Source organism: Thermobia domestica, chromosome 8 (assembly GCF_964235325.1).
Source record: "Thermobia domestica chromosome 8, izTheDome1.hap1.1, whole genome shotgun sequence".
Classification (NCBI taxonomy): Eukaryota; Metazoa; Arthropoda; class Insecta; order Zygentoma; family Lepismatidae; genus Thermobia; species Thermobia domestica.
The window spans coordinates 52,460,983-52,487,239 of record NC_137461.1 but is presented as its reverse complement, the minus strand read 5'-3'; the positions used below and the strand labels follow the sequence as shown (position 1 = coordinate 52,487,239).

General features: G+C 37.3%; 1 protein-coding gene across 2 annotated transcripts in view; it reads right to left on the bottom strand.

Moving 5' to 3' along the window:
- The window catches only part of LOC145692895 (calcium/calmodulin-dependent protein kinase kinase 1-like), a 1,130,736-nt gene that overhangs the window by 220,943 nt on the left and 883,536 nt on the right, over positions 1 to 26,257 (bottom strand). For both annotated transcript variants that reach the window (XM_081768448.1, XM_081768449.1), the window contains one exon: positions 21,278 to 22,343. In XM_081768448.1, coding sequence (XP_081624574.1) covers positions 21,278 to 22,343 — 1,066 coding nt within the window. The remainder of the gene's footprint in view (positions 1 to 21,277; positions 22,344 to 26,257) is intronic.

The following is a 26,257-nucleotide window of genomic DNA, read 5'->3' as shown; positions in this document are numbered from 1 at the left end:
TCACGACGCAACACCTGTCTAAAGTCACTACATCTACAAATGTAGCTGTCAGTCAAGGTCAATCCATTTGGTATAGTTACCCACGAAATATTCCTCTTTTGCTTTCACCGAAGCTCACTTGCGCAGCTGCCATATGTTGAAACAAAAAATCAGTCTCGATTTCAAATTGCCAGACTGTATATGCCTATATAAGTAGTTGAAACATATGCCTATATACGTAGTTAGAACGTATATGTTCAATGGGGAACACGGAGTTTTGATTTCCATTGTGGGATCATACATCCAGATTTATGTTAAGCTGTAGATTCACGTCTTACATAGAATCAATACCAGAAAAGAGACATTAAGGTGTAGGTCCACGTCTTACATAGAATCGATGCTAAAAAGAGACGTTAAGCTGTAGATTCACGTCTTACATAGAATCAATGCTAAAAAGAAACGTTAAGCTGTAGATCCACGTCTTACATAAAATCAATGCTAAAAAGAGACGTTAAGCTGTAGATCCACGTCTTACATAGAATCAATGCTAAAAAGAAACGTTAAGCTGTAGATCCACGTCTTACATAAAATCAATGCTAAAAAGAGACGTTAAGCTGTGGATCCACGTCTTACATAGAATCAATGCTAAAAAGAAACGTTAAGCTGTAGATCCACGTCTTACATAAAATCAATGCTAAAAAGAGACGTTAAGCTGTAGATCCACGTCTTACATAGAATCAATGCTAAAAAGAAACGTTAAGCTGTAGATCCACGTCTTACATAAAATCAATGCTAAAAAGAGACGTTAAGCTGTAGATTCACGTCTTACATAGAATCAATGCTAAAAAGAGACGTTAAGCTGTAGATTCACGTCTTACATAGAATCAATGCTAAAAAGAGACGTTAAGCTGTTGATTTACGTCTTACATAGAACCAATGCTAAAAAGAGACGTTAAGCTGTAGATTCACGTCTTACATAGAACCAATGCTAAAAAGAGACGTTAAGCTGTTGATTTACGTCTTACATAGAACCAATGCTAAAAAGAGACGTTAAGCTGTAGATTCACGTCTTACATAGAACCAATGCTAAAAAGAGACGTTAAGCTGTAGATTCACGTCTTACATAGAATCAATGCTAAAAAGAGACGTTAAGCTGTAGATTCACGTCTTACATAGAATCAATGCTAAAAAGAGACGTTAAGCTGTTGATTTACGTCTTACATAGAACCAATGCTAAAAAGAGACGTTAAGCTGTAGATTCACGTCTTACATAGAATCAATGCTAAAAAGAGACGTTAAGCTGTTGATTTACGTCTTACATAGAACCAATGCTAAAAAGAGACGTTAAGCTGTAGATTTACGTCTTACATAGAACCAATGCTAAAAAGAGACGTTAAGCTGTAGATTCACGTCTTACATAGAACCAATGCTAAAAAGAGACGTTAAGCTGTTGATTTACGTCTTACATAGAACCAATGCTAAAAAGAGACATTAAACTGTAGATCCACGTCTTACATAGAATCAATGCTAAAAAGAGACGTTAAGCTATAAATCAATCAACTAACTAATAATAATACATTACCATAATTAAAACAAATCCTAGACTGGAATTTCCACATCCCGTTCAGCACCGAGGCTCTATGACATGAGGCAAATAGTTTAAATTGACATCCGAACCACTTAACGGAATGTATCCGAGAGAAATACCGGGAATCGAATCTGAAATCAAACGAACAAAAATTCCACTATGGACTCCGCAAATCTCAGAGTGATATGAGTAGCAAATAATGATGAGACTGAACAACATAGATTGGGTTCTCAATTCAACGGTAACTAAAGCATGAACACGTTGTTGTGTGTACATATACTACGACAATAATAAACCTCCTAGTAACGGCGAAAGCCTAGTAACGATGTCTTTGAGTTTCATGCTGAGATTGGAGACAAAATGTAACACAATGTCCTTTGACCATTACTCCAGAGGGTAACTTGATGAAGCACGAAATGGATACTGTTGGCCTCTTCAAATAGCTAATTCTGTATCGACAGAAGCTATAAGGATCTTTGACGTCCGTTTCCACACACAAAAGGCGAAACTTAACAAATATTGTACTTTTTTCTGAAGTTCGTTCTAACACAAGCAAGCTCTGTCTTACACAGATACTCACAAGAGACAGCGAGACAGAGAGACGACAATCCAAACGGTAGCCACCACATCCGGGTTGATCGATATTACAGCCCTAAGAGGAGTGGATAAATAAAACTAAGGGAGATAAAAAAAATCCTAACTTTGGAAGTAGTTACGTCACAACCCCTTTCTCTTTAAAAGCAACTGAATGGTGTGGGTACAGAAAGATATTACGTAACCTGGTCTTTCTTTCTCTCTATCAAGCTGGATGCATCACTTGCTCTTCTGAAACGCCGCACCGATCACTAATGAATGGCTTTTGAGAAAAATATTCTCTTCTCAATAGACGCTTTTATTTGGGGGGGGGGATGACTGAAACTAAAGAGAGACGAGATTAAAAGGATACCAAAAGGGCAGAAAACAAGGACAGATAAAATCAGAATAAAATGAATGGCCGGCCTTTACAGATTTCTAATGATTAGGTCTATAGAAGTACTTTTCAAGAAAGCAATTTAAATTTAAGTTGTGACACAACAATCTCTTTGTAAATGAAAATGAAATGAAATCTTTTAGTTTAATGAGCCACGATTATGCTCTATAGGCTAAGGGAGACGACGATTAAAGCAAATGAATGGCGATGGAAGAATTGGTGGAATGAGAAACTGGGAGAAAACGGGAGTACCCGGAGAAAACCCACGGACACAATGTTGTCCACCACACACTTACTTGGCTGGGTATCGAAACATGGAGCCCCATAGAACAGAGGTAACCGCTCTACCACTGAGCCACAGTGCCAAGTGATCGAGAAAAACGAAAAATTGACGCTCGACCTTTTCAAAAAAAAAAAATTTTTTTTCATGAATGTTTATATTATATCAGGATACTTAATAAAAACCACAATTAATTATTTTTTAAAATATCTCGTAGCGACGCAGCTTCTGCCGCCATTTTGCGTTTTCTCGATTTCAGGTGTTTAAGTTGTTTTGAATATCTCAGCATGTATTTGTCTTACCAAATTAAAAATTGCTGGGCGTGTCCAAATTGTCCAGAGCTAAAACTTTGTCCTCTTAACATTTTTGCCTAAAACCACTTGAAAGGGGTGAAATCAGGGCCTACAGTAGTAACATTTTTGGACATTGAAGACATGTTTGGGAAAAGGAAGCAACTGACATAGAGGTAATCTGGGGTCATAAGTTTCTACTCAAAAATTTGCGGACCTGTAGCTGTTCCCACAACTTTGGCACGAACTTAGGTGGAATTTGATAACTAGATTTGAGAAAGTCCCTGGTATACAGTGGTCCGGATGCACGTAAAACTTGCTCATAACTCGTATGTGCTAGAAATAATGTAATGTTAGGAGTATGTTACAAAAGGGTCATAACGAAAAGAAGAATAAAATCGTTGAAAGGAAATGTGCATCATCTTGGAATTCAAATTGTAAGCAAAGGTCATTAAACATCCTATAAATCGAATCACACCCTTTGGCAGGTAATTCAGGGGCTTCTGATAACTGTCTTTGACAAAGCCTTTATTCTCATATTTTGAGTCGTACCTCTCTTACTTGTAAAACACAAGCTTATTTGGCTTTACCAGTATGAGCAGCACCGTGTCTTTCATTGTGCTTTCACAGTGTGAACGTGTTAGTGCATGATGTTCAATATATTACCTAAAATGCTGATTCCATACCTTCAAAGCTTCTTCATGCATTTTGACACTGAAGGCAATTGACGGTCATGAACGAGAGACATAATATTGTTATAACTGACATTTCGGTATTAACATCTCTATAGTTTATGTATTTCTTTCGTCCACTACTAGCAGAATTTTTTCGGAATCCAGTACAAAATAGAACTCTGGGTTTGTCTATGATTACCATTTGCACTTCCACTATCTCTAACATTTTCACGGTATTCAAAGGAACTTCTTGCGCGTTACTATCGTTAGATGTACTTCCTTCGTAGAGAAGTATATCAAACGTATTATTATTTTAAGAAACTAGATTTTCCTTTTTGTCACTTGATTCTGCGCTTGCACTTTTCTTCAGCTCTAACCTACATGAGACGTGGAACAGCTGCCCCATGTACCGATCCAAATATTTATTATGGATAATCCAAACCGAAAAACCTTCTTTTGGTGTCATTTCGGTAAAGCTCCACAACGTTAGTTGTGGTGCTTTGGGGCCTAACCTTGTATTATACTTTACCATCTAGTACCATTGCTGAATGAAAGCAATAACTGACTTAGAAATTGATAACATAGATGCAATTCTCAATATATGCTATTATTAAGTCAGAGAAGCTAGCTGATCTTATATGTACAGCACTTTTTGTTATATTATTTATGCAGTTCCTTTTGTGAGTTGTAAGCATGTAGCGGTCTACAAAATCTCGTTCAGAACAGAAGCAAATTTTGCGAAATTACTAATAACCTAAAACCTGCCTCATGTACGGCATAATAGTCCTTGATACACAAATCTGGCATGACTATCAACATTCACTTGTATCAGAAAATAATTTTCTACTATCTAAGAATTAAACATCTTAATATTCACAATGTTACAGACAAATTAAACCTCAACAAGATTGTTCAACATACCAAAAATAAATAAATAAATAATTCATCTTTCACCACACACTAGCATTAGTTGTCATTCCACAGGCATCGTAATTCACAGTCATTTTGCATTATTATCTGGAAACTGGTAAAGTTGCAGAAAGTTTTAAAAGCATTGTTTAATGAAGAAGAATGTCAGGCTACCTGACAATACAAACGTCCATTTCGGGAGTTAGGATTAGACTTATATTACTTTAAGTGCATTGCATATTTGACAGTAATTGTATTGCATTTTTAAATGCTAAAAAAATTACGTTGAATTGTAGTATAAGTACTAAAATGTCACTTTATATTCCAGTATCTTGTATCTTTTAACATATAGTGTGTGCTATAAGTTCACTGAATTAAAATATTTTGTGAACAGTTTAAATTAAACTGGACTATAGCTTAGAGTACGCTGGAACATATAGTGTGTGTTATAAGTTCACTGAATTAAAATATTTTGTGAACAGTTTAAATTAAACTGGACTATAGCTTAGTGTACGCTGGTCTGTAGCATAGTGTACGCTGAACTGTAGTCGAAAGTTACATTATACTGTTTAAATGATGAAAAGTTACATCATGTAAGAGCATTTTGTAAATATTGAAAAGTTACATTACGTTAGAGTATTCTGTAAGTATTGAAGTTACATTCTGTTAGAGTATTCTGAAAGTACTGAAAAATTATATTGTATTAGAGCATGTTAGTTTACATTGGAGTATTTTGAAAATGATAATATATTATGTTGTACCTTGTAGGGAAGAGTTACGTTTGATTATACTATTCCGAACACTAAATTGAAATCTTACTAAGGTATTTTATATAGCACTGAAAGGCTACGGTGTAATTTTGAAAGTACTGGAAAGTAACGTTAATTATTTTTTTTAATTAAAAAGGTTACGTTGTTTTAAAATATTCTGTAAGCACTATGACCGATATGCTGATAAAATTTTATATCTTCCATATTGCAGTATTTTAACAAAAAAAAAAAAAAAAAAGAATGAAATTTAACCAATACTTTAATAAATCATAAATGTGAGTAACAAATGAGCAGCAACGCAACTAGGCTAATTATTGTCCGAGGCAAGAACTCGCCTTAGCGTCCCTCCCCTGATCAACTAAACCAAAATGTTCCCCGACTACACTTGATATTGGCATCGCATAGTAATTATCCTATTCCATTTTTTTCTCAAGTAGTAAACATCATTCCAAAATTACAGTACATAATTTAATTTTTAGTACAAGATAAAACACGAAACTAAGTATTTGATTGACAAATAAACTGAGAGTAGGATGCTTTATATATTCGTATACTATTATCGTATTAAATAAAAATTATATCGGAATATGCATATGTGTAGAAGGAATCAACAGTCTGTTGCTTTAGAATAGAATATTTAATTATGACAACCAATCAAGCTGTTGTCTCGAGTATTCTACTCGGACATTTTGCAAATCTCTTAAATCGATGTAAGTCAAATGAAAACACAAAAAGCTTGAACTAAAATTTAACTTTCCGGGATCTTTTGGCTAAAAAAGGTTTTCACAATGTCCTCTAAAGATAGCTTTGAAGCTAACTTATGCTTTTTGGATGTAATCCTAGGGTTGATGAGTTGTTGTTGCCCTGTTAAGTTTCTGAGGTATTTTTTTTTAATCATCTTTAGTTTGTTAAAATTTCTTTCCTTGTCTTAAGTGAAAATAAATATTTGCTCAATTTTGCGCCCTCTCAATCCGGCGCCCAGAGCACAAGCTCTTGTTTCTCTCCCTTTGTTATATCACTGCAAGTGAGGTTCCGAATAGAAATATTGATAAACAAAGACGGAAATCCATTAAGAAATGATAATAATAATAATAATAATAATAATAATAATAATAATAATAATAATAATAATAATAATAATAATAATAATATTACTCTATTTGGCAAGATTGTTTCTTCGAAATATATATATACACTTGTGAAATAATGTAATATTTTCTCGTTTCTCTTATCTGTTTCTCTTCAATAATTCTGCTTGAGGCTCCTTGGAGTCAGTATTCTCTTCTTGATCTCTTAAAATCTAGACAAATCATCGTTATCGATTGAAATGACACTGACAAACCCCTTTTGATTTATGGTCTAACCAGAGGCAAGAAGACAAGAGGTAAAATGTGTGTGTGTGTGAGAGAGAAACAAAGAGAAAGAGACACACAGAGTGGAGAAGGAAAAAATGAAGAAAGAAACTTAATCAATTTAAAATATCACAAAAAACTGGTTGAGCTGGGCAAGCAGTTTATATATAATTAAAAAATGATTTTGTCTCTGCGCACGTGTCACCCATAACAATCACCTAATACGTAAAAAACGAAACTGATTTTGTGTGCGATTGATTCATGGGAATACAGTTATTACATTTGAAATGAATTTGGGTCATGGTTCTTATCATCTACCACGAACTGCTCACAAGGGACGTATGCGAACCATTACAGCAAGATATTTATGAAAATTTGTAAACTGAGTGATTGTGGATCGCTAATCATTGTGATGATAGTCACTTGGTGAGGAAATGCCTAGATTACCCGCTACGTATAATATATATATATATACTAAGCAGAAACCGGGTGAAGATGTGCCAAATTATACCTAAAAAGCGCTGGAAAAAGGCAAATATGAAAAATGTACGCAGATAATCTGATATCTACGGAAGGGGGACACGTGACCAAGAGTACGGCAGCAGGGTCACAGAAGCAGTGTTGCCATCCCAACAAAAACTTAAAGTTTTTCAAATAGAACGTATGTAATTTTATGGGATTAAAACAATTCTCATAAAACATGAAAGAAAATAAGCAAAAGGTGGGTTATCAGTGTTGCCAAATCAGGGAAATATGAGGCTCTAAAGTTGAGAAATTATGGGGTCCGTACAGAGGAACGAACAAATGTACAAGAACAACAAGACTGCAAAAGGAACAAATGTACTGTAGGGAGTAAATTACAGCATCTAGTAATTAACGGATTTGATCGAGTCTTATCGAGTGTGCGGAGAGAAATGTACGTATCTTGCGGTACTATCTATGGTTTTTCTGTTGTATGTATTGGTGTATTATGTTAATTATTTTCCGCCTGTATATTACTAGTAACCTGAATGCAGTGTGTTGTGTCTTCATCGTTGTCTCACATGCTAACGTTTCCTATACTCTTGATTGACGCTTATCTAAGGTCATTAATCTTTGCGAATCGATTCTGACACTTTCTTGTCACAGATTTGTTACCTTTTGTGCCACAGCTTTTTTGTACTGTTTTCAGGCGCTACATCGTCGTTTCTGTGGTTTGAAAGGCATGCAGTTTTTATGCAGTGTGCAACCCCAAGACAGTTTGTTTTTACAGCTGTCGGGAACTGTACGAGATGCCGATTCCACACAAACGCATTGGAATTGCTGCTCTACAGGAAGACTTGCTGTTCACATTTCCGCATTATGTCACATGGGACTTCCTCTTTCTACGGCTACTTTAACATGTGCCCTTTTGGGTAAGCCCTGTATCAGGCCCGTTCGTCACTGGATACTGTACATACTATGGTTTACTCGCAACTGTACATTAGTCCCTTCTGCAGTCTTGTTGTTGTTGTACATTTGTTCGTTTCTCTTCAGGGACTACATAATTTTTCAACTTTAGTGCCTCAATGCTCCCTTATTTGGCAACACTGATAACCCCTTTTGCTTATTTTCTTTCACGTTTTATGACAATTGTTTTAATGCCATAAAATGGTAAACGTTGTATTTGAAAAACTATAAGTATGTGTTGCGATGGTAACACTGCTTGTGTGACACTACTGCCGTATTCTTGGTCACGTGTCTCCCTCCCGTAGGTTTTACGTTGCCTGCATACATTTTTAATTTTTTGCCTTTTCCCGGCGTTTCTTGGATCTAATTTGGCACAGCCTCACCCCGTCACTGCTTGTTATATGTATTATGCATTTCCGCACCGAGTGACTATAACCATGATGATCAGCGATCCACAATTAGTCAGGGTACCAATTTTCGTAAATATCTAGCTGTCACGGTTCGCATACGTCCCTTGTCAGTACATAAACTCCTTATTACGGGATTTATGGTATTATATACCATATGCATGTATCATTTTAAAACATTCATATAACATATATTATTATTATATTATTTTTATTGTACAGTCGTACATGCATTGCGAAACAGATCACATGTGTTTTGAGGAGCTCGTCAAGTTGGTGGGGTCATGACGTCTTCTGTTTGACCTTCAAGAGCACAATGCAAAAGGGTTATTTTGTTCTTTCGCAAATACTACGTAAAAGGTTTTATGGGATCCAAGATCACATCTATATGTCATCGACATGACTATCGGTTCATAGGGGCCTAAACTTTTGAAAAAGAGATTTTTTCAGAAAAAATCCCCGTTTTCCTCGTATTCCCCTTTTCAGGTATACGATATGGAGATGCAAATGGTACCGTTTGGAAGGTTGTGCTTTATTCTTTAAAAAAATAATAAAAAAAGAGTTATGAACTATGATCCCAGAATAAATAGTGATGATGCAGTAGCTGCTTGACTGTAAGTGTAAATTTACCTTTTAAAAATCCCAAAATCCCCAAAGGGTTACTAGCAAGCGAACACGTAGCCTATTTCAGATTTCTTTTTTAAAATTCCTGCTTTACGTAGGGGGGATTTTTAAAATTTTCTGCTAAAGGGAGGATTTCCTATCATTTTTTCGCTGCATTGATAGCAACGTTTTCTGTTGTTTATGATCGTATTACAGGAAAATGGCTGAATAATTTCAAGTGAATTTTAGAACATAGTAACCTAACACAGAGCTGGATTTTTCTCATGTTTCTTTGACTAACGAGTGTATACTAAAAAGGGTAGAGGGATCAACATTTATGCTCAAAAATTGAATATCTTTATGAGTTTCTTAATATTACACTTTCATTGAAATGCTTATACTAAAGAGATAGGAGATAAGAGTGTAAAACTGTTTCTATAAACTTATTCTCCTCGTGCGAAGAACGGGCAATTTTTTTTTAGCAATTTTACAGCATTTTAGAAAAAAATACACGAACAGCATTCAAATTATTTTCATAGCATTTTCAAACTAGTAAATTGACCCCTGTTGCAGGAAAAATCATTCTTCATGGACGTTCTTGGAACAACTAACGCTTATGGTTTGTTCCATGCATTTTTATTTAACATTTTTTTTATTTATTCAACAAGTACCAGATACAGCTCAGAGGTCTTTTTTTTTATACTGGCTATCTAACAACAACAACAACAATAGAAAGGACTTGGAAAGGTATCGGCCAGGGCCTGTTTAGCAGGTACCATCCCGGCATTTGCCTGGTAGGACTGAGGAAAACCCTGGAAAACCCTTAGTCAGGATGGTCGGCAGCGGGGATCGAACCCACGACCTCTCGAATGCGAAGCCAACGTTCTACTACTTGAGCTACTTCGCTCGGTAATTTGTTCTAAATAGCCATTAAGATTTATTTTGTTAAGTCCAGAACCCAATTTTGATGGCCCATGATCTATCTCGGCACCTAAAGTACCGCTTCGATGTTAAGTGGTCTAACTACACAGAATTGAAGTTTTCGAGGAGTCGAATTTGAAGTTCAACATCTCATGGAGAATTCATATTTCTCTTATGCTGACAACAAAAATATAACTATGAAGGGGCCGCGGTGGCTCAGTGGTACAGCGTTCACTTCTGGTGTATGAGATCTTTGGTTCGATCCCAGCTCAAGCCAAGAGAACATTATGGTGAGCAAATACCGTGTGCGTGGACTTTCTCAGGGTTATCACGTTTCCTTCCAATATGTTATTCTTTCTCATCATCACCGTCTCCTTTAGTCTAGCCGGTATAACCGTAAGATGTAAAACCTAAATATTTCATTTCATTTACAACTATAAAGTTTATTGTTTTATAATTTACTACTTGCAAAAAAATATTTTTTAAGAAAATGTACCCATCTCTAAAAGTAAATGTAAACATTAGTCCATGATTTATTTATTTATTTATTTTCATTTCTTGGAACTATTTGGCATCCAAGAGGTTCATTTCAAGCGTGCACTCAGCTTGTCGAGTTCTAACACCATGGCAAGTTTGATTGAGATCAGACAAGCTTCATATGGAAATTTTGACGAAGTTTAACCTTCCCTCCCCCAAATTTGATAGTTCATAACTGCGGAGCCAAACGTCTGCACACCATTATATTCCATATGTGTGCAATATTCCATAGTCCCAGTTGGGAGAAGCGAGTATTTTTTATAATCAAGCTTTCTACTATATATATATATATATATATATATATATATATATATATATATATATATATATATATATATACATAATTTTGTATTTTATAATTTCTAAAGGTCTCAAGATAAATACATTCTGAATTTTGAATATAGAAATATATAGTCGGCAAAATGTAACGTAGTCTAATATATGGTCGTCTATAATATTAAAGTGGTGGTTCTCCGTAGGGCAGCATCTTGAAATTTATGACGTCAACGAAAATATCGTCGGATCATTGATTTTTGTCAATATGAATCACATGTTATTAGCATTACTATAATCACATGTTATTAGTTATTAGCATTACTATAATCCACATTCATGTGCTTGGTTGATTTTACATTAATAGATTTACTAGTGTGAAATAAGCTGTTGTATGCAGAGAGTATAGATATTTATTCCTATATGACACAATGTTCCTACATATGAGCCGCTGAATCATTAACGCATGTGATTAACAGTTATCATTAATATGTTATTGTAGTGAATATCCTGTACGTGTCGAAGTCAAGAAAATGTGATGCCTTACTTCCACGTCGTTCATACACCAGCTTGGCCTGCCCAAAATGTGAGCACGGCTTTACTTTTGTATGACATCTAGCCTGTTTCACATGAGAGAACCCCAATACTTTTATATGGCATGTATTCTATCCCAAATGGAAGCACCTCTTTTCATAATCCTAAATGGGAGGGCACCTTTACTTTTGTAAGGCATCTAATCAGTCCCAATAAGAACACCTCTTTTCTCTTATGTATAAAGCCTGTCCTAAATGGAAGTATCCCTTTAATTTTATCCGGATTTTTCAGTGGCGGACCTAGCCCGAGGCCGAGGGGTTAGGCTCCCAGTGTTTTTTAAGTTATAAAAATAATTAAGCTGTTATTTATATGTTTTTGAAAATTTATATTAATCTCATGATATACCAGTGTGGGTTCTGGCTGGCCGCCCCAGTTTTTATCTTCTAAATCCGCCACTGGAGTATATAATGAAAGATGACAATCTGCAGTATTCAAAGAATTAATTAATTAAATGAATAAATGGAAATTCGGAGGTATTGAATTAGCGCTTCGTATTCTGGAATTATTAAGTTTACAAGATAATATATAAACCTAATTTATCTTTTAAAAAATAGGCGTCAAACACAATAATAATTCTATGACAGCTTCATAAATTTATTATTAAAGAAATTTATATAAAGCAGTCACTACTCCAGACTAAAACAAATAAAACCTCAAAACTCTCTTATTCACCAACTTCAAGGTTACATTTTACAATTTCTCAATGCGCCGTAAACTAGACCCTTGAAGAGTTGTCAAAATGTCACGGTTTAAGTAGCCAGAATACAGAGAAATGTTCCTTTTGCTTTCCAGAACTTCTCCTAATGCGCTATCCTGCGACAGGATTCGAGAGACAATGTAGATTCAGCAACAGACGTGTCCGTGCAACAATTTACTCTTCGGAAACTTTACTAGCAGTAAAATTGGGTTTTGCTCTATCCAATTACAAACTTCAGTCTTCACTCTCATGAATTTAGACGAGCTATTGTTCAAAGTGCGGACTTAGAAGTTAAACGATTTGCTGAGTTATTCTCTCTCTTCTTCTCTTCGTGTTCTTCGTTTCCTTGTGAATCTTCTCCTCCCACTTTCTTTCTTCTGGTTAAGATTACATCAAAGTTTAATGAGCCACAAAACAAGGTTGGAACAACTCGAAGTAAATTTTAAAGCTTCATAAATTGACCAGCACTTAAGAATAAAGCATTGAGTAACCTAGTTTTTCAACTACATTTTCGAGACTCTTTTATCTACGTTAAGTCTTTGTAACACTTAATGTTATTATTATATATGATACAAGATGAATAATGAAGCGCTCTGTCGACGAACGTTGTATGGCTATAGGCCAGAATAAGTAATCCAGCCTCGGTTTACCTCACTTATATACGTAGTAGATTGTCCGTTATTGGACTTCCGGTAGTCGTTTTATAGTGATTCTTAAAATGTTGATGTTGCTCAGACTCATTATTGTTATTGTCAGTTAGGAACTTTGTACATGAAAATACTCATTATTGTTATTGTCAGTTAGGAACTTGGCACATGAAAAGACTCATTATTGTTATTGTCAGTTAGGAACTTTGTACATGAAAAGACTCATTATTGTTATTGTCAGTTAGGAACTTTGTACGTGAAAAGCTATGTTTCACTTCACGTAAAGGGAGAGAGCCTACTTGTCACTTATTCTCTGTCTGAATTCGCATCAGGAAAATGGTGCACTCTGTGCAACAGTGACTAGCAGTGGTCCCAATCGGGGGAGAAGAGGAGCTAATGTATATTTCATTTTCATGTATTGAAGCAAAGATTCAAGCAAAGACATCCAGATTCTGGGAGACCCAAGCAGTCCCCACCCCTCCTAGGATAGGCGTCCGTGACGACTAGTGGTAGTGGAGACACATCTCTGTAACGCTTGACGGATCAAGCAGGCGTCCTTCTTTAGAAACTACACCTGATTACTTTAAACCGACCCCCGTATTTTGAAGCCAGGTTGTGATATTCTACTTTCAAAATTTTCAGCTCGATTCTGCAAACCCTTCCGAAGAACAGCGATAGTTTATACCTATTAGTGTGAGGATCGAATCACATCTATACGTTATAGCTACTGATCGAAGGAACTCCCATAGCAAATACGAGTCTACATCTCCTTTTGGTGATAGATGTCCCGATGCCGCAAGATATCTGTTGAGTGTATTTTTTCCTTTTACAAAATATTTAGTCTGAACAGCTATAACGTAAGAGAATAGATGCCAGGCTATGGTCAGTGTCCTTGGCTCCCTTCGCTCTCGGAGGGTGGCCTTTTTCTCCCCCTTTTTTTGTAGAAAGTGAACATGAGCCGCCACGAAGGGCAGTGTGTGTGTGCTTTTTAGACAGTCGAAACGTGTGTGTGGATATGTCTTGTGTCGAACTATTGTGGTGCAATAAAAACATTCATTGAGAACTTCACATACAGTACATACCTGTGTCCACTAGTGTATATTAAATATTTTGTTAATTAAATTAGCTATATTTTAACCAGGTTCCGATTCATTCCTCTAAACAAACAACAAGTAGCGAGGCGCAAGGAAGGTTTAGTAAATAATGGGAAATGCTTTCGTGCATGCATCCCGAACATTTGGTCCTCCTACTGAAGCCGGATTTTGCTGTTACAAAAAATCGTAAAGACTAAAAACAGAGCAATATTTTGAACTGTGTATATATATGTGTACTGTCTTTTTAGTAGTTTCGAAGAAGAAAGAAAAGTGAAATTGAAAAAAAAAAACACCAGCGTAATTTGTGCAACCGCTGAACTGCCTGTGTCTCGTTCACCCCCCCCCCCCCCCCCGTTGTTTGTTTAGCCGTGCAGTGAAAAGTGACCCACGATGGAACAATTACTTGCTTCGAAAACTGTCACAAAACGCGAAATAACGTGTTTGGAGAATAAAATAAACAGTGAGTCGTTCAACAAAGCTTTAGTAAATACTTATATCGACAAGGCAAATCAATTAGCAGATGACTGTAAAAAACTTGTGTTAGATCTTACAAGAACTTGTGATCAACAGACATTTGATACGTATGACAAAGAAATAGAAACAATGCAAGACAGAGTGGACGAATTAATTGATAAAATGGTGGTAATGAAGCAATCAGAAAGTGTTTCGTCAACATCAAATGAAAACGTAACCTGTTCAAAAGTGAGTGAAGTGCGATTACCGAAGTTGGAATTACCAACATTTGATGGTTCCTTAAAAGATTGGCTGTCGTTTCGGGATCTTTTCGTGGCATCCGTGGACAGTAATGCATTATTGAGTGGAGCGCAAAAGCTTCAATATTTGAAGGCATCTTTGCGTGGCGAAGCGGCAATACTTGTGCAATCATTATCGGTGACCGATCAAAATTACACAGAGGCGTGGGAAATAATCAATGCTCGGTACCAGAATAAACGCGAACTCGTAAATGATACAATAAAAAGACTGATTCGTCAACCGTGTGCAGTAGCCGATTCACCAGCTTCTCTAAGACGGCTTGTGGATACAACTAATGAATGTGTGCGAGTTCTGAAAGTGTTTGACATTCCTGTGGAGCATTGGGATGCTATACTAGTGTACCACATAACTGAAAAACTGGATAGTGATTCACGAGAACAATGGGAGCTATCAATTAACTCGAACGAACTTCCAATTTTCGCAGACTTATCGCAGTTTCTCAACCAGAGATCGCGCGCGCTCGCGGCTTCCGCGACAAGCAAATCAAATAAATCTCAGGCTCATAAATCGGCAAGTTCGTCCGGAAAGAGCAGGACAGTGGCGTATCATGCTTCGGAAGTTGTGACATGTGTGAAGTGTGGACTGCAGCACGCGCTGCATAAATGCAAGGATTTCATTCAAATGTCAGTAGACGACAGACATTCCTTTGTAAAGGATAAGCTTTTGTGCTTCAATTGCCTAAAAGGAACACATAAACTTGCTCAGTGTAAATCAGGTGGGTGTCATCGCTGTAGAAAGCTGCATCATACGTTACTACATTTTGACAGGAAGCCCGAAGGTGATTCTTCCTCTCAGTGCGCTCAAGATGTGTCGTCCCACGTAGCAGCTGATGGGGGAACAATGACAACTGTTTTTCCTCAAGTGTTGCTGTCCACAGCAGTGGTAAAGGTTAGAAACAACAGAAGGCAATTTCAGTCTTTTCGAGCGTTACTTGACTGTGCATCAGAGGTAAGTTTTGTATCTGAACGGTGCGCTCAAGCACTGGGACTCCCAAAACGTAGTGCAAATATAACTATTTCGGGAATAGCTTCCAGTAATGCATGCAATTCACGTGCAGTTGTAGATCTTGCTTTTAAGTCAAGATACAATAACGATGAATATTCAACAACAGCAGTGGTAGTGAGAAAAGTGACCGGAGATATGCCCAGACAAGCTCTCACTAGGGTTAATGAGTGGGTCCATATCAAGGATTTAGATCTGGCTGATCCGGAGTTCTACAAAACAAGTGGTGTGGACATACTACTCGGTGCGGACGTGTTTCCATTACTCGTCCAAGGAGGCAAACGCATGGGCCCTCAAGGTGCACCCATCGCATTGGAAACGGCACTGGGTTGGGTGTTATCGGGGAAAGTGAATTGCAATGGTTCATCGGCAGTGTCCGCATTTCATGTGTGCTGTGATCTAGATGTTTCATTGAGGCGACTGTGGGAAATCGAAGAAGTACCGTTTGTGCGTCCCTTAACAGTAGAAGAAAGGGAATGTGAAGAACATTTTGCAGTGACGCATCGAAGAGTTAATGGTCGATATGAAGTTAGCCTACCGTTTAAGACCAATCACTCTGACCTTGGCTATTCTCGTGATGTAGCAGTAAAACGACTCCATCAACAAGAGAGAAAGTTTGTACGGTGGCCTGGCTATCAGGAACAATATTGCAGATTTATGGCAGAATATTTAGAACTCGGTCACATGGAACCTGTTTCACCAAGTGAAGACAGTATGTCCCCAACAACAAGTTGCTACCTTCCTCACCATGCCGTTTTAAAGGAGAGTAGCACAACTACTAAACTGCGTGTAGTGTTCGATGCTAGTGCGAAAACCATGACAGGTGTGTCACTGAATGAAACTCTCATGGTCGGTCCAAGATTGCAAGAGGATCTTACGTCTATTGTGCTGCGTTTCCGAACTCACCCGGTGGCCCTATGTGCAGACGCAAAAATGATGTTCAGGCAAATTCGCGTGAAGCAAGAAGACGCAAACTTTCAACGCATTATGTGGAGATCGGATCCGAAACAGCCTATTCAAGACTACAGGTTGCTCACAGTCACATATGGGACCGCATGTGCACCATTCTTAGCAACAAAATGTCTCCAACAGTTGGCCGTCGACGAAGGACACAACTTTCCTTCAGCATCATCAGTTGTGCTTAACGATTTCTACATGGATGATTGTCTGACTGGGAGTAACTCGGTGACAGAAGCAATTCACCTACAGTCACAACTAGTACAACTGTTAGAAAAGGGAGGGTTTGAATTGCGCAAGTGGGCGAGTAATGAACCAAGTGTTTTAGAGCCCATTCCAAGTCATTTAAGAGAAACAAACGCGATAGATCCTTGGGACGATAATGATGCTATCAAGGCATTAGGAGTGCAGTGGTGTCCGTCTCAAGATACATTCTGCTTCAAAATCACCGTACCAAAGACTCGTCATAGTGTTACGAAGAGACAGTTATTGTCTGACTTGGCCAAACTATTTGATCCATTGGGGTGGCTAGCTCCTACTACCATAAAGGCCAAACTCCTCATGCAGGAGATCTGGAAGCTAGGAATTGGCTGGGATGACCCTCTTCCAAGCAACATCATCAAACAATGGCATGACTATTGCGATGAACTTCCACTGCTGCAGGAAGTGAGAATCCAAAGATGTGCCATTCCACACGATACAAGGGAAGTCCATCTTGTTGGGTTCTGTGACGCGTCAGAGGCTGCGTATGCTGCTGTAGTGTATGTGAGATGTGTGCGTAATGACGGAAGCATTGCAGTGAACATGCTAAGTGCAAAAACAAAGGTGGCCCCTATCAAAAGACAAACACTACCACGTCTTGAATTATGTGCCGCAGTGCTCCTGGTGAAGGTATTAGACTTTGTGTCTCAATCCCTTAAAGTCGAAATAGTCAGCACGAGTGCCTATTCTGATTCGACGGTAGCCCTTGCTTGGATTGCGTCATGCTCAAGTAGATGGAAGACATTCGTGGCAAATCGAGTAAGTGAAGTACAACAACGAAGTAACATCAAGTGGTATCACGTGAACAGTGAGACCAATCCTGCAGAATGTGCGAGTCGTGGTGTTAGACCGTCCGAGCTGATCAATCATCGATTGTGGTGGACAGGTCCAGAGTGGTTAGCAGCAGAAACAGTGCCAGCTGTAGAGGTTAACGGTGAGACCTCAGATGCAGTGATTGTTGAACAAAAGACGTCGGTTACTACAATGCACGCCAAGGCAGATATTAGCCTTCTTTCAAACTACTCTTCGGTAGCAAGATTAAATCGTGTGACAGCTTGGTGCAAACGATTCATAAATAATTCTAGGAGTAAACCTGATGCAAGGCTACATGGACCCTTGACGGCGAGTGAGTTAGAGGAAGCATTGTCTTGCTGGATTCGGTTGGTACAAGAGGAGGAATTTCCTCTAGAGCTGAAATGTCTTAAGAAAAACAGTGACGTACCAGCACAAAGTAAATTATTTTGTCTGCATCCATTCGTAGACAATAAAGGTCTGCTTAGGGTAGGAGGAAGGCTGCAAAGGGCACAATTAGACCTTGACGAGAAGCATCCTATCCTACTGCCACGGAAACACAGTTTAACCGAACTCATTGTGCGTGATGAACATGTAAAAAATTTACATGCTGGTCCACAGCTACTTCTGTCAGTTCTTCGACAGAAGTACTGGATACTAAGAGGAAGAGATGTAGTGCGCCAGATCGTGAGACAGTGTATAACCTGCCACAGATTCTCTCGAGCTATTACAACTCAGCTCATGGGCCAATTGCCCGCTGGACGTGTAACTCCAAGTAGGCCGTTTAACCAGTGTGGGGTAGATTACACTGGTCCAGTGTTGTTGAAGAACACAAAGGGGAGGTCTGCCAAGACATATAAGGGATATATTACATTGTTTGTATGCTTCAGTACAAAGGCCGTGCATATTGAACTAGTGACCGAAGCATCTACTTCAGCCTTTCTGGCTGCTCTTAAACGTTTCGTGGCGCGTAGAGGGAAGCCAAGTGACATATACAGTGACTGCGGAACAAACTTTGTAGGTGCAAACCGTGAGCTGAAGGATCTTTTGACAATAGTGACGCCGACAGGAGTTTCAAATTCAACAAGTGATTATTTGAGCTCACTTGGAATCCAGTGGCATTTCAACCCTCCAGCCTCACCTCATGTTGGGGGATTGTGGGAATCCAACATCAAGTCGATGAAGTATCATTTGAAACGCATGTTGAAGAATGCAGTGCTGACATACGAAGAGATGATAACTGTGCTAGTTCAGGTGGAAGGATGTCTTAATTCGCGACCACTAACTCCCATGTCAGCTGATCCTAGTGATCTTAGGGCCCTCACACCCGGTCATTTTTTAACTGGCGACGCATTGTTAGCTCCACCACAAGCAGATTTCATAGGTACAAAGGTGAATCGTCTCACAAGATGGCAACTGACTCAACAACTAACGCAGCACTTTTGGAGACGGTGGTCTTCCGAGTATTTGTCGCAACTTCAACGAAGACCAAAATGGTGCAAAGAAACTGTCAACTTCAAACCAAATGACATGGTGATCCTTCGCGAGAGCAACCAACCCCCGCAACTGTGGAAACTTGGCAGGATCGTTGAGATTCACCCAGGAAAAGATGGTCTCGTGCGTACGGTGACAGTGAAAACATCTGACGGACTTTACAAGAGGCCGATAGTGAAGTTGTCCCTATTGCCTTTCGACGAAAGGGAGACATCAACAGTTCAATCTGAAGACAAGTAATTGATCATTTAGTATGTTTATTCTAACATTTATTTGCGTAGTATTGTAATTTTAGTATTTTTATTTCATCTATTGTCAATATTAAGATCTTCGATACTGGGGTTTGTGTTGAAATATGGATATTTCAAGGTGGGCGGCGTATGTTGAGTGTATTTTTTCCTTTTACAAAATATTTAGTCTGAACAGCTATAACGTAAGAGAATAGATGCCAGGCTATGGTCAGTGTCCTTGGCTCCCTTCGCTCTCGGAGGGTGGCCTTTTTCTCCCCCTTTTTTTGTAGAAAGTGAACATGAGCCGCCACGAAGGGCAGTGTGTGTGTGCTTTTTAGACAGTCGAAACGTGTGTGTGGATATGTCTTGTGTCGAACTATTGTGGTGCAATAAAAACATTCATTGAGAACTTCACATACAGTACATACCTGTGTCCACTAGTGTATATTAAATATTTTGTTAATTAAATTAGCTATATTTTAACCAGGTTCCGATTCATTCCTCTAAACAAACAACAAGTAGCGAGGCGCAAGGAAGGTTTAGTAAATAATGGGAAATGCTTTCGTGCATGCATCCCGAACAATATCGAATCCCATGCTATGACCCAGCAGAGTCCAAACCTGGAAATCAGGAAAAAGATAAAACCCTAGGCCTATCTACCTCAAATTTACGACAAGCGTTCTACATTTAGCGACTAGTGTTCTACATTTAGCGGTGTAACGTTAGGGCTTGCAAGGCCCGCAATGAAGGCGGGCCCGTTATGGCTAGGTCACCTGAAGACGTTTTCCTTTTTTTAACTGAGAATGGTCAGTTTATGTAGTTCTATTTGGCTTTTTCGTTCGGTAGTTTTAAGTCTTCAGTATGGATAGAACAAAGAAATTATGAAAATACTATTTCTTTCACGGATGTTGGTGTTTTTAACATTCCATTGCTGAACAATCTTCTTAATCTTTAGTCATTGTTTTGGCATTTTCAAATAAGTCCTCATCTTATATACGCACTCCAACAGATATTTATAAAGTTGAATATACGTGTTTAAAAGAAGGTACATAATTCCATTCCTGTTTGAAGATGGGTTTCATGTTAGATGATATATGTAAATTGAGTTTACTATTCACGACGTTCAATAAAAAAATAGTAACTTTTATACTTTAGTGGGTATATCAGACCCCAAGTAACTCGTATAGCAAGAAATCAGAGTATTTGTTTTTGTTTTAATTAGTACAATTGGCAGTTCACTCCAAACAACGACGGTAGACAAGAACCCAGCACCATATATTAACTACCTTTAAATTTAGCAGTGGCGGATCCAGGACCGACTTCTGGGGGGGGGGCGGTGGGTTCTCATGCTGCTACTTTTAAGGGCTCCAAACTTTGGGATGGGTTTTATTTATATATATAAAATAAGAAAGTTTCCTCTTCTGAGGGGACGATCGCCCCCCCCCCGGATCCGCCCCTGAAATTTAGAGAGCAAAAAATGACGACTGGGGTCTGTGAGACCTCATCAGAGTAGTTAATAGTTAATATTGTTTGTTAGCAAATGTTATTGGGTTCGAATTAGGGTTTAGTTTTGTGTTTGACTATGAATCAAGATAGACAGAATGCATTTGCATTATAGCTTCACAACGTCTTATGCGACGAATACACTAATACTGCTTGTACTGTACATACAAAGTTACAATGTATTATTTTATCTACTAATCCAACTTTATTCTAGTATTAAGCCAATTAAAAGAACAAAAATTCTAGCTTACCTGCCCGATGGATTCCTTAAGTTTGTACTGATTCAACTGGACGTAATTTCCAGACTTTTCAATGCTCACACGCCGACTTTCTTTGAGAGGTCTTCTACGCATGCGCGGCGATGAACACGGTGACCCGTACGGGGAATAAGGATAATTGGGGTAGATGGGCCTTTCACCCATCATACCCAGACTTTTAGATTGTATTAGACGAGCCATCTGGCGCGAAGGTTTGGCCGGAAAGGGTAAATTACAGGCAGAAGACGAAGAACAGAAAGCAGCACCATCTGTGGATTCTTCAGAGTCGGAAGACAACAATGACGATGTCACTGGAGTGGGCAAAGATGACATTCCCGGCATCGAATTACTAGTGACTAGAGGAGGTTTTGCCCATAGCTTCTCTACAATAGTACTACCATCCCTCTTATTACTACTATTACTAGAAGCGTCTTCAACAGACAATTTAGCTGCGGCTTCTACCAAAGGGTCCATCAATGTCCCATCACAAGGAGTCACAACTACAACTTTGGTATCAGCGACCACAGACGACTTATTTGGAATTTCACTAGCACCAATACACTTCGGTTCATCAATTACTATACTACTATTATTATTACTAGATTTGTTATTATTATTGCTTTCAGGTTTCGCCAAGGTTCGATTTGATGATCCTTGACTAGTAACGGCCATCTTTTTATCCGGAATTTCCGTCGTTTTCTTTTTATCACAAGTATTTTTGACATTTTTCTCCACAGCAGCGCCACCACTTCGAACTTGATTGCAGACATTGTTGCCACCGGTGTCAGTAACGAGATTCACTGATTTTTGTTGTTGTTCTTGTTGCTGTTGTTTGCCACTACTTTTGGTCCCTGGCGGTAATGAAGGTTCTATTCGTATACTTTGTGGTGGCCGGACTGGAATACCCCCTCCACTACTGCTACTATTCTCGGTTTCGTGTTGCTGTTGTTGATGATGATGATGTTGGTAATGGTGGTGGTGAGCCGTATCAGTCGTCTGAGAATGTTGTTCAACATTCTTCTCTGCCACTGCACCTTCATCCTCTTCGACGGCAGCATGCCTGAAACACACAAAAGAAATAATTCCATTTTAAAATTGATAAACCATTAATTCATTTACAACACAAATACATTTCAATTAATACATATCAAGTGACATTAAAACACAGGGCGGGATTTTATGTATTAGGAGAACCGGGACCAATACATCTGCTCATTAAAAGTAACAGGATTCACTGAGGCTTTACCAATAAAGTAGAAAGAGTTTGATATATCCAAAGACAAGCTTCATATAATAATAATAATAATAATAATAATAATAATAATAATAATAATAATAATAATAATAATAATAATAATAATAATAATAATAATAATAATAATAATAATAATAATAATAATTTGATTTGATTTGACTTGACTTGATGTTTAGCGTATCTAACAGCAGCGAAGCCGTATGAGACGTAGGCAATGGCGCCGACTTTCCAAAATTTTTGTGGGTGCATATCAATGGCGGGTCGTGTTATATGTTTTCACGGCATTAGTTAAAATCTTCTATGAACACTGTCATAAAGGGCTGTGCTGTGATAAAGTAAAATATACCGGTACTATAAGGATAAACTGGAGATGCCCTAGGTCAGTTGGTAGCACTGCTGATTTAAATGCAGGAGAAACAGGTTCAAACCAGAGTTCAAGGTTAAGGATAAAGTATTGTGATGAATATTCTCAACATTTGTAATCGTAACATTAAATGTATACTTTAAATAACTTAGATGATGCACAATAATGCAATAGGCAATGGTATTATGATACGTTCCTTTAAAAAAATACCACATTTATACAAATTAAAATTTTAAAAAAATCATAAAAGCAATAATTTTAATGGTATTGCAGAAAGAACTTGCAAAGATTTTGATGTGAACATGGAAACTACAAAGTGACTAACTTAAATGTGTTTGCTTGGTTGCCTTTGCATAAACATATTTAAAACAATCAATTATGTTTTAAAGGTTAGAAATTTTAACTTCCATCTCAATGTTTTAATTCCTTATTATTTTTTGATAATGGCAAGTGAGAAATATTTATTTTGCTTTTTTTTTTTTATCAAAATAAAAGTCTTGTGGATGCTGGAGCCCTGAAGCACCCACGTAGTCGGTGCGGATGGACGTAGATGGACCTACAGCTTAACGTGGAATCCGAACCTCATGTGTTCCTACTAGAAATGGAACCAGTCTTTCCTACGCCAAAGGCGCGGGTGCTAACCACTTAGCCACGAGGTAGCTCCATATAATAATAACAATTAGAAGAAGAAGGAGAAAGAAGAAGAAGAAGAAGAAGAAAAAGAAGAGGAAGGAGGAAGAGCTCACGGGGACAAACTACTAAATATTTTTCAAAAGTTAACAATTTTTCTTTTTTGCCAGTGTTTCGTAAATGAAAAGAGATAATGAAATGTAACTTACCTCAGTAATAGATACTGTTATTCTACACTCGAAAATACGAATCGGAAGAATTTTCAGTGTTGCTATCCATAGAAATTACAATGTGACCAGAATTTGAATTACCCAAAAATCTAGGTTAAGGCAGCGACTAGAAAAATGAATTCAACGATAATTGATGACTTATCATGTTATATGTGTCATTTTTCTAATCGCTGCCTTAACCTAAATTTTTGAGTAATTCAAATTCTGGTCACACTGTAATTTCTATTGATGGTAACACTGAAAATTCTTCCGATTTGTATTTTCGGGTGTAGAATAACATTATCTATTATTGAGGTAAGTAAATTACGTTCCATTATCTCTTTTTGTTACCGAAAAATTGGCAAAAGAAAAATTGTTGACTGCTGAAAAATATTTAGTAGTCTGCCCCCTTAACGAGAATCCAGTGATACTTATGTTTAAAATGTATGGTCAAGCTTTTCAACTTTAAAAGAAAATGTGACATAAATATGTGTTTAATATAGTAGGTCTATACTACGAGGGTTACTCAAAAATTATCCGCAATATTGGCATAACTCTTCTTCTCTGCCCTCGTTTATTATTATAAATGTTGTGGTCACGCTATGAAAGTTTCATCCGAATTCCGCCATTTGTCTTTCTTTTGTTGCAGATAGATCATATGGTCGCTATATTAGAAGCTTGCACACCAAATAGGAACAACGAGCAATAATCCGGTTTTTGTGATCGGAAGGTGTATCAGGGGCCGCAATCCATCAAAGACATTCGGCACAATATGGCAACAGTGTTTTGCCGCAACGGAGTGTCTACGAATGGATTTTAAAATTCAAAAATGCTCGCACAAATGTTAGGCATGAGAATTATGTTAACATTGCGGATATTTTTTTAACTCACCCTCGCATATAATAATGGAAAGAGAGAGAGACAAAATACAATTTAATTGTGCAATTCTAGAGAAACTAAAAGTACGCCTACTATAAATCAACATTGCAAGATTATTTAATGTAAGTATAGGCTACGACAATAAAAATTCAGATAAATTAAAAAGAAGTGAGAATCAACCAACTAAAAAAAGCCTCGGGGCTGAGGCTTTTCAAGCTCTGAGCCTGTTTAAACATCAATAACAAATCGAACAATATGTCATCTATTAAGGTGTGAAACTGACACTAAAACATACGCCATTAACGTTTTTATAATGTTATCAAAGGACTATACAAACCATTATTAAATAAGATATAATACCCTAAAATTATCAATAACTGTTATTTTTTTTATTTCAAATATTTTTTTCAATTAGTGTTTAAAGTTCGTTTTCGTTTAACGTCCCACGTTTATACCCAAAGGCTAAGAAAAATAGTAATGATGAGATGAATGATAATTGTGAAATGATGAAAGCGTGAGGAAACGCGAGAAAATCAACGCACATGGTGTTTGTCCTCTACAATCGGAGACTTAACCCAAATATACCCCATGTGATGTCTACGGTAAATGTGTCAATTCTGCCTTACTATGATTATCGTCATGTACTCGTTCACTTCGCAAATAAAGTATACTGTATATTCTTCTTCTAGATAATGATTAACTTGACTATCTCCGATTCTGAAAGTTACAACTCAAGATCGTGTGACTAACGTACGCGGCTTCAGTTTCGATTTCCGGTCAGATCCCCCTTGAAACAAAATGTTCTATCTCATATAGCCACTCTGGTGAAAAGGTATGTTGGAATCCAACATAAGAAGCAAAACACATTGGACAGTATCTTAACTATTTTTGTTAGTTGGTGAGAATATACCCTTACTTAGAATCAATGCAGTGTTTGATTTGGTTCGATTTGAGTTTAACATTCATTTCCAGCACTGAGGATATATGAAAGGTGGAGCTAAAATTTAACTTGAGATACGGCGAACATGTACTCTCACCGGAAATCGAAGCCCAAACGGTCTTCCTCATTAAAAGCATGTTTTTAGCCACGATTGAAACAAAGGACCAAACACACAAAAGATCTAGAGCTCAAATCATCTATTTATAACACAAAAATATCTCAGTTTGTGAATAATACTAATTTCTCATAATTAGTTCATTGCCTACCTTTATTTGAAATGAAATTGCAATATAAATAGATGTCTGCCTTTATTTGAAATAATTTTGAAATATAAATAGACATCTGCCTTTATTTGAAATAATTTTGAAATATAAATAGACATCTGCCTTTATTTAAAATGATATTGTAATATAAATAGATATCTGGTATTATTTTAAATGATTTTGAGATAAAAATGGACATCTGTCTTTATTTAAAATGATTTTTTAGTATATATACGTATCTGCCTTATTTTAAAAGATATTGTAATATAAATAGATAGCTACCTTTGTTTGAAATGATATTGTAATATAAATAAATATCTGTCTTTATTTGAAATGATTTTGTAATATATATACGCATCAGCGTCATTTGAAATGATTTTGTAATATAAATAGATATCTGCCTTATTTGAAATGATATTGTAATATAAATAGAT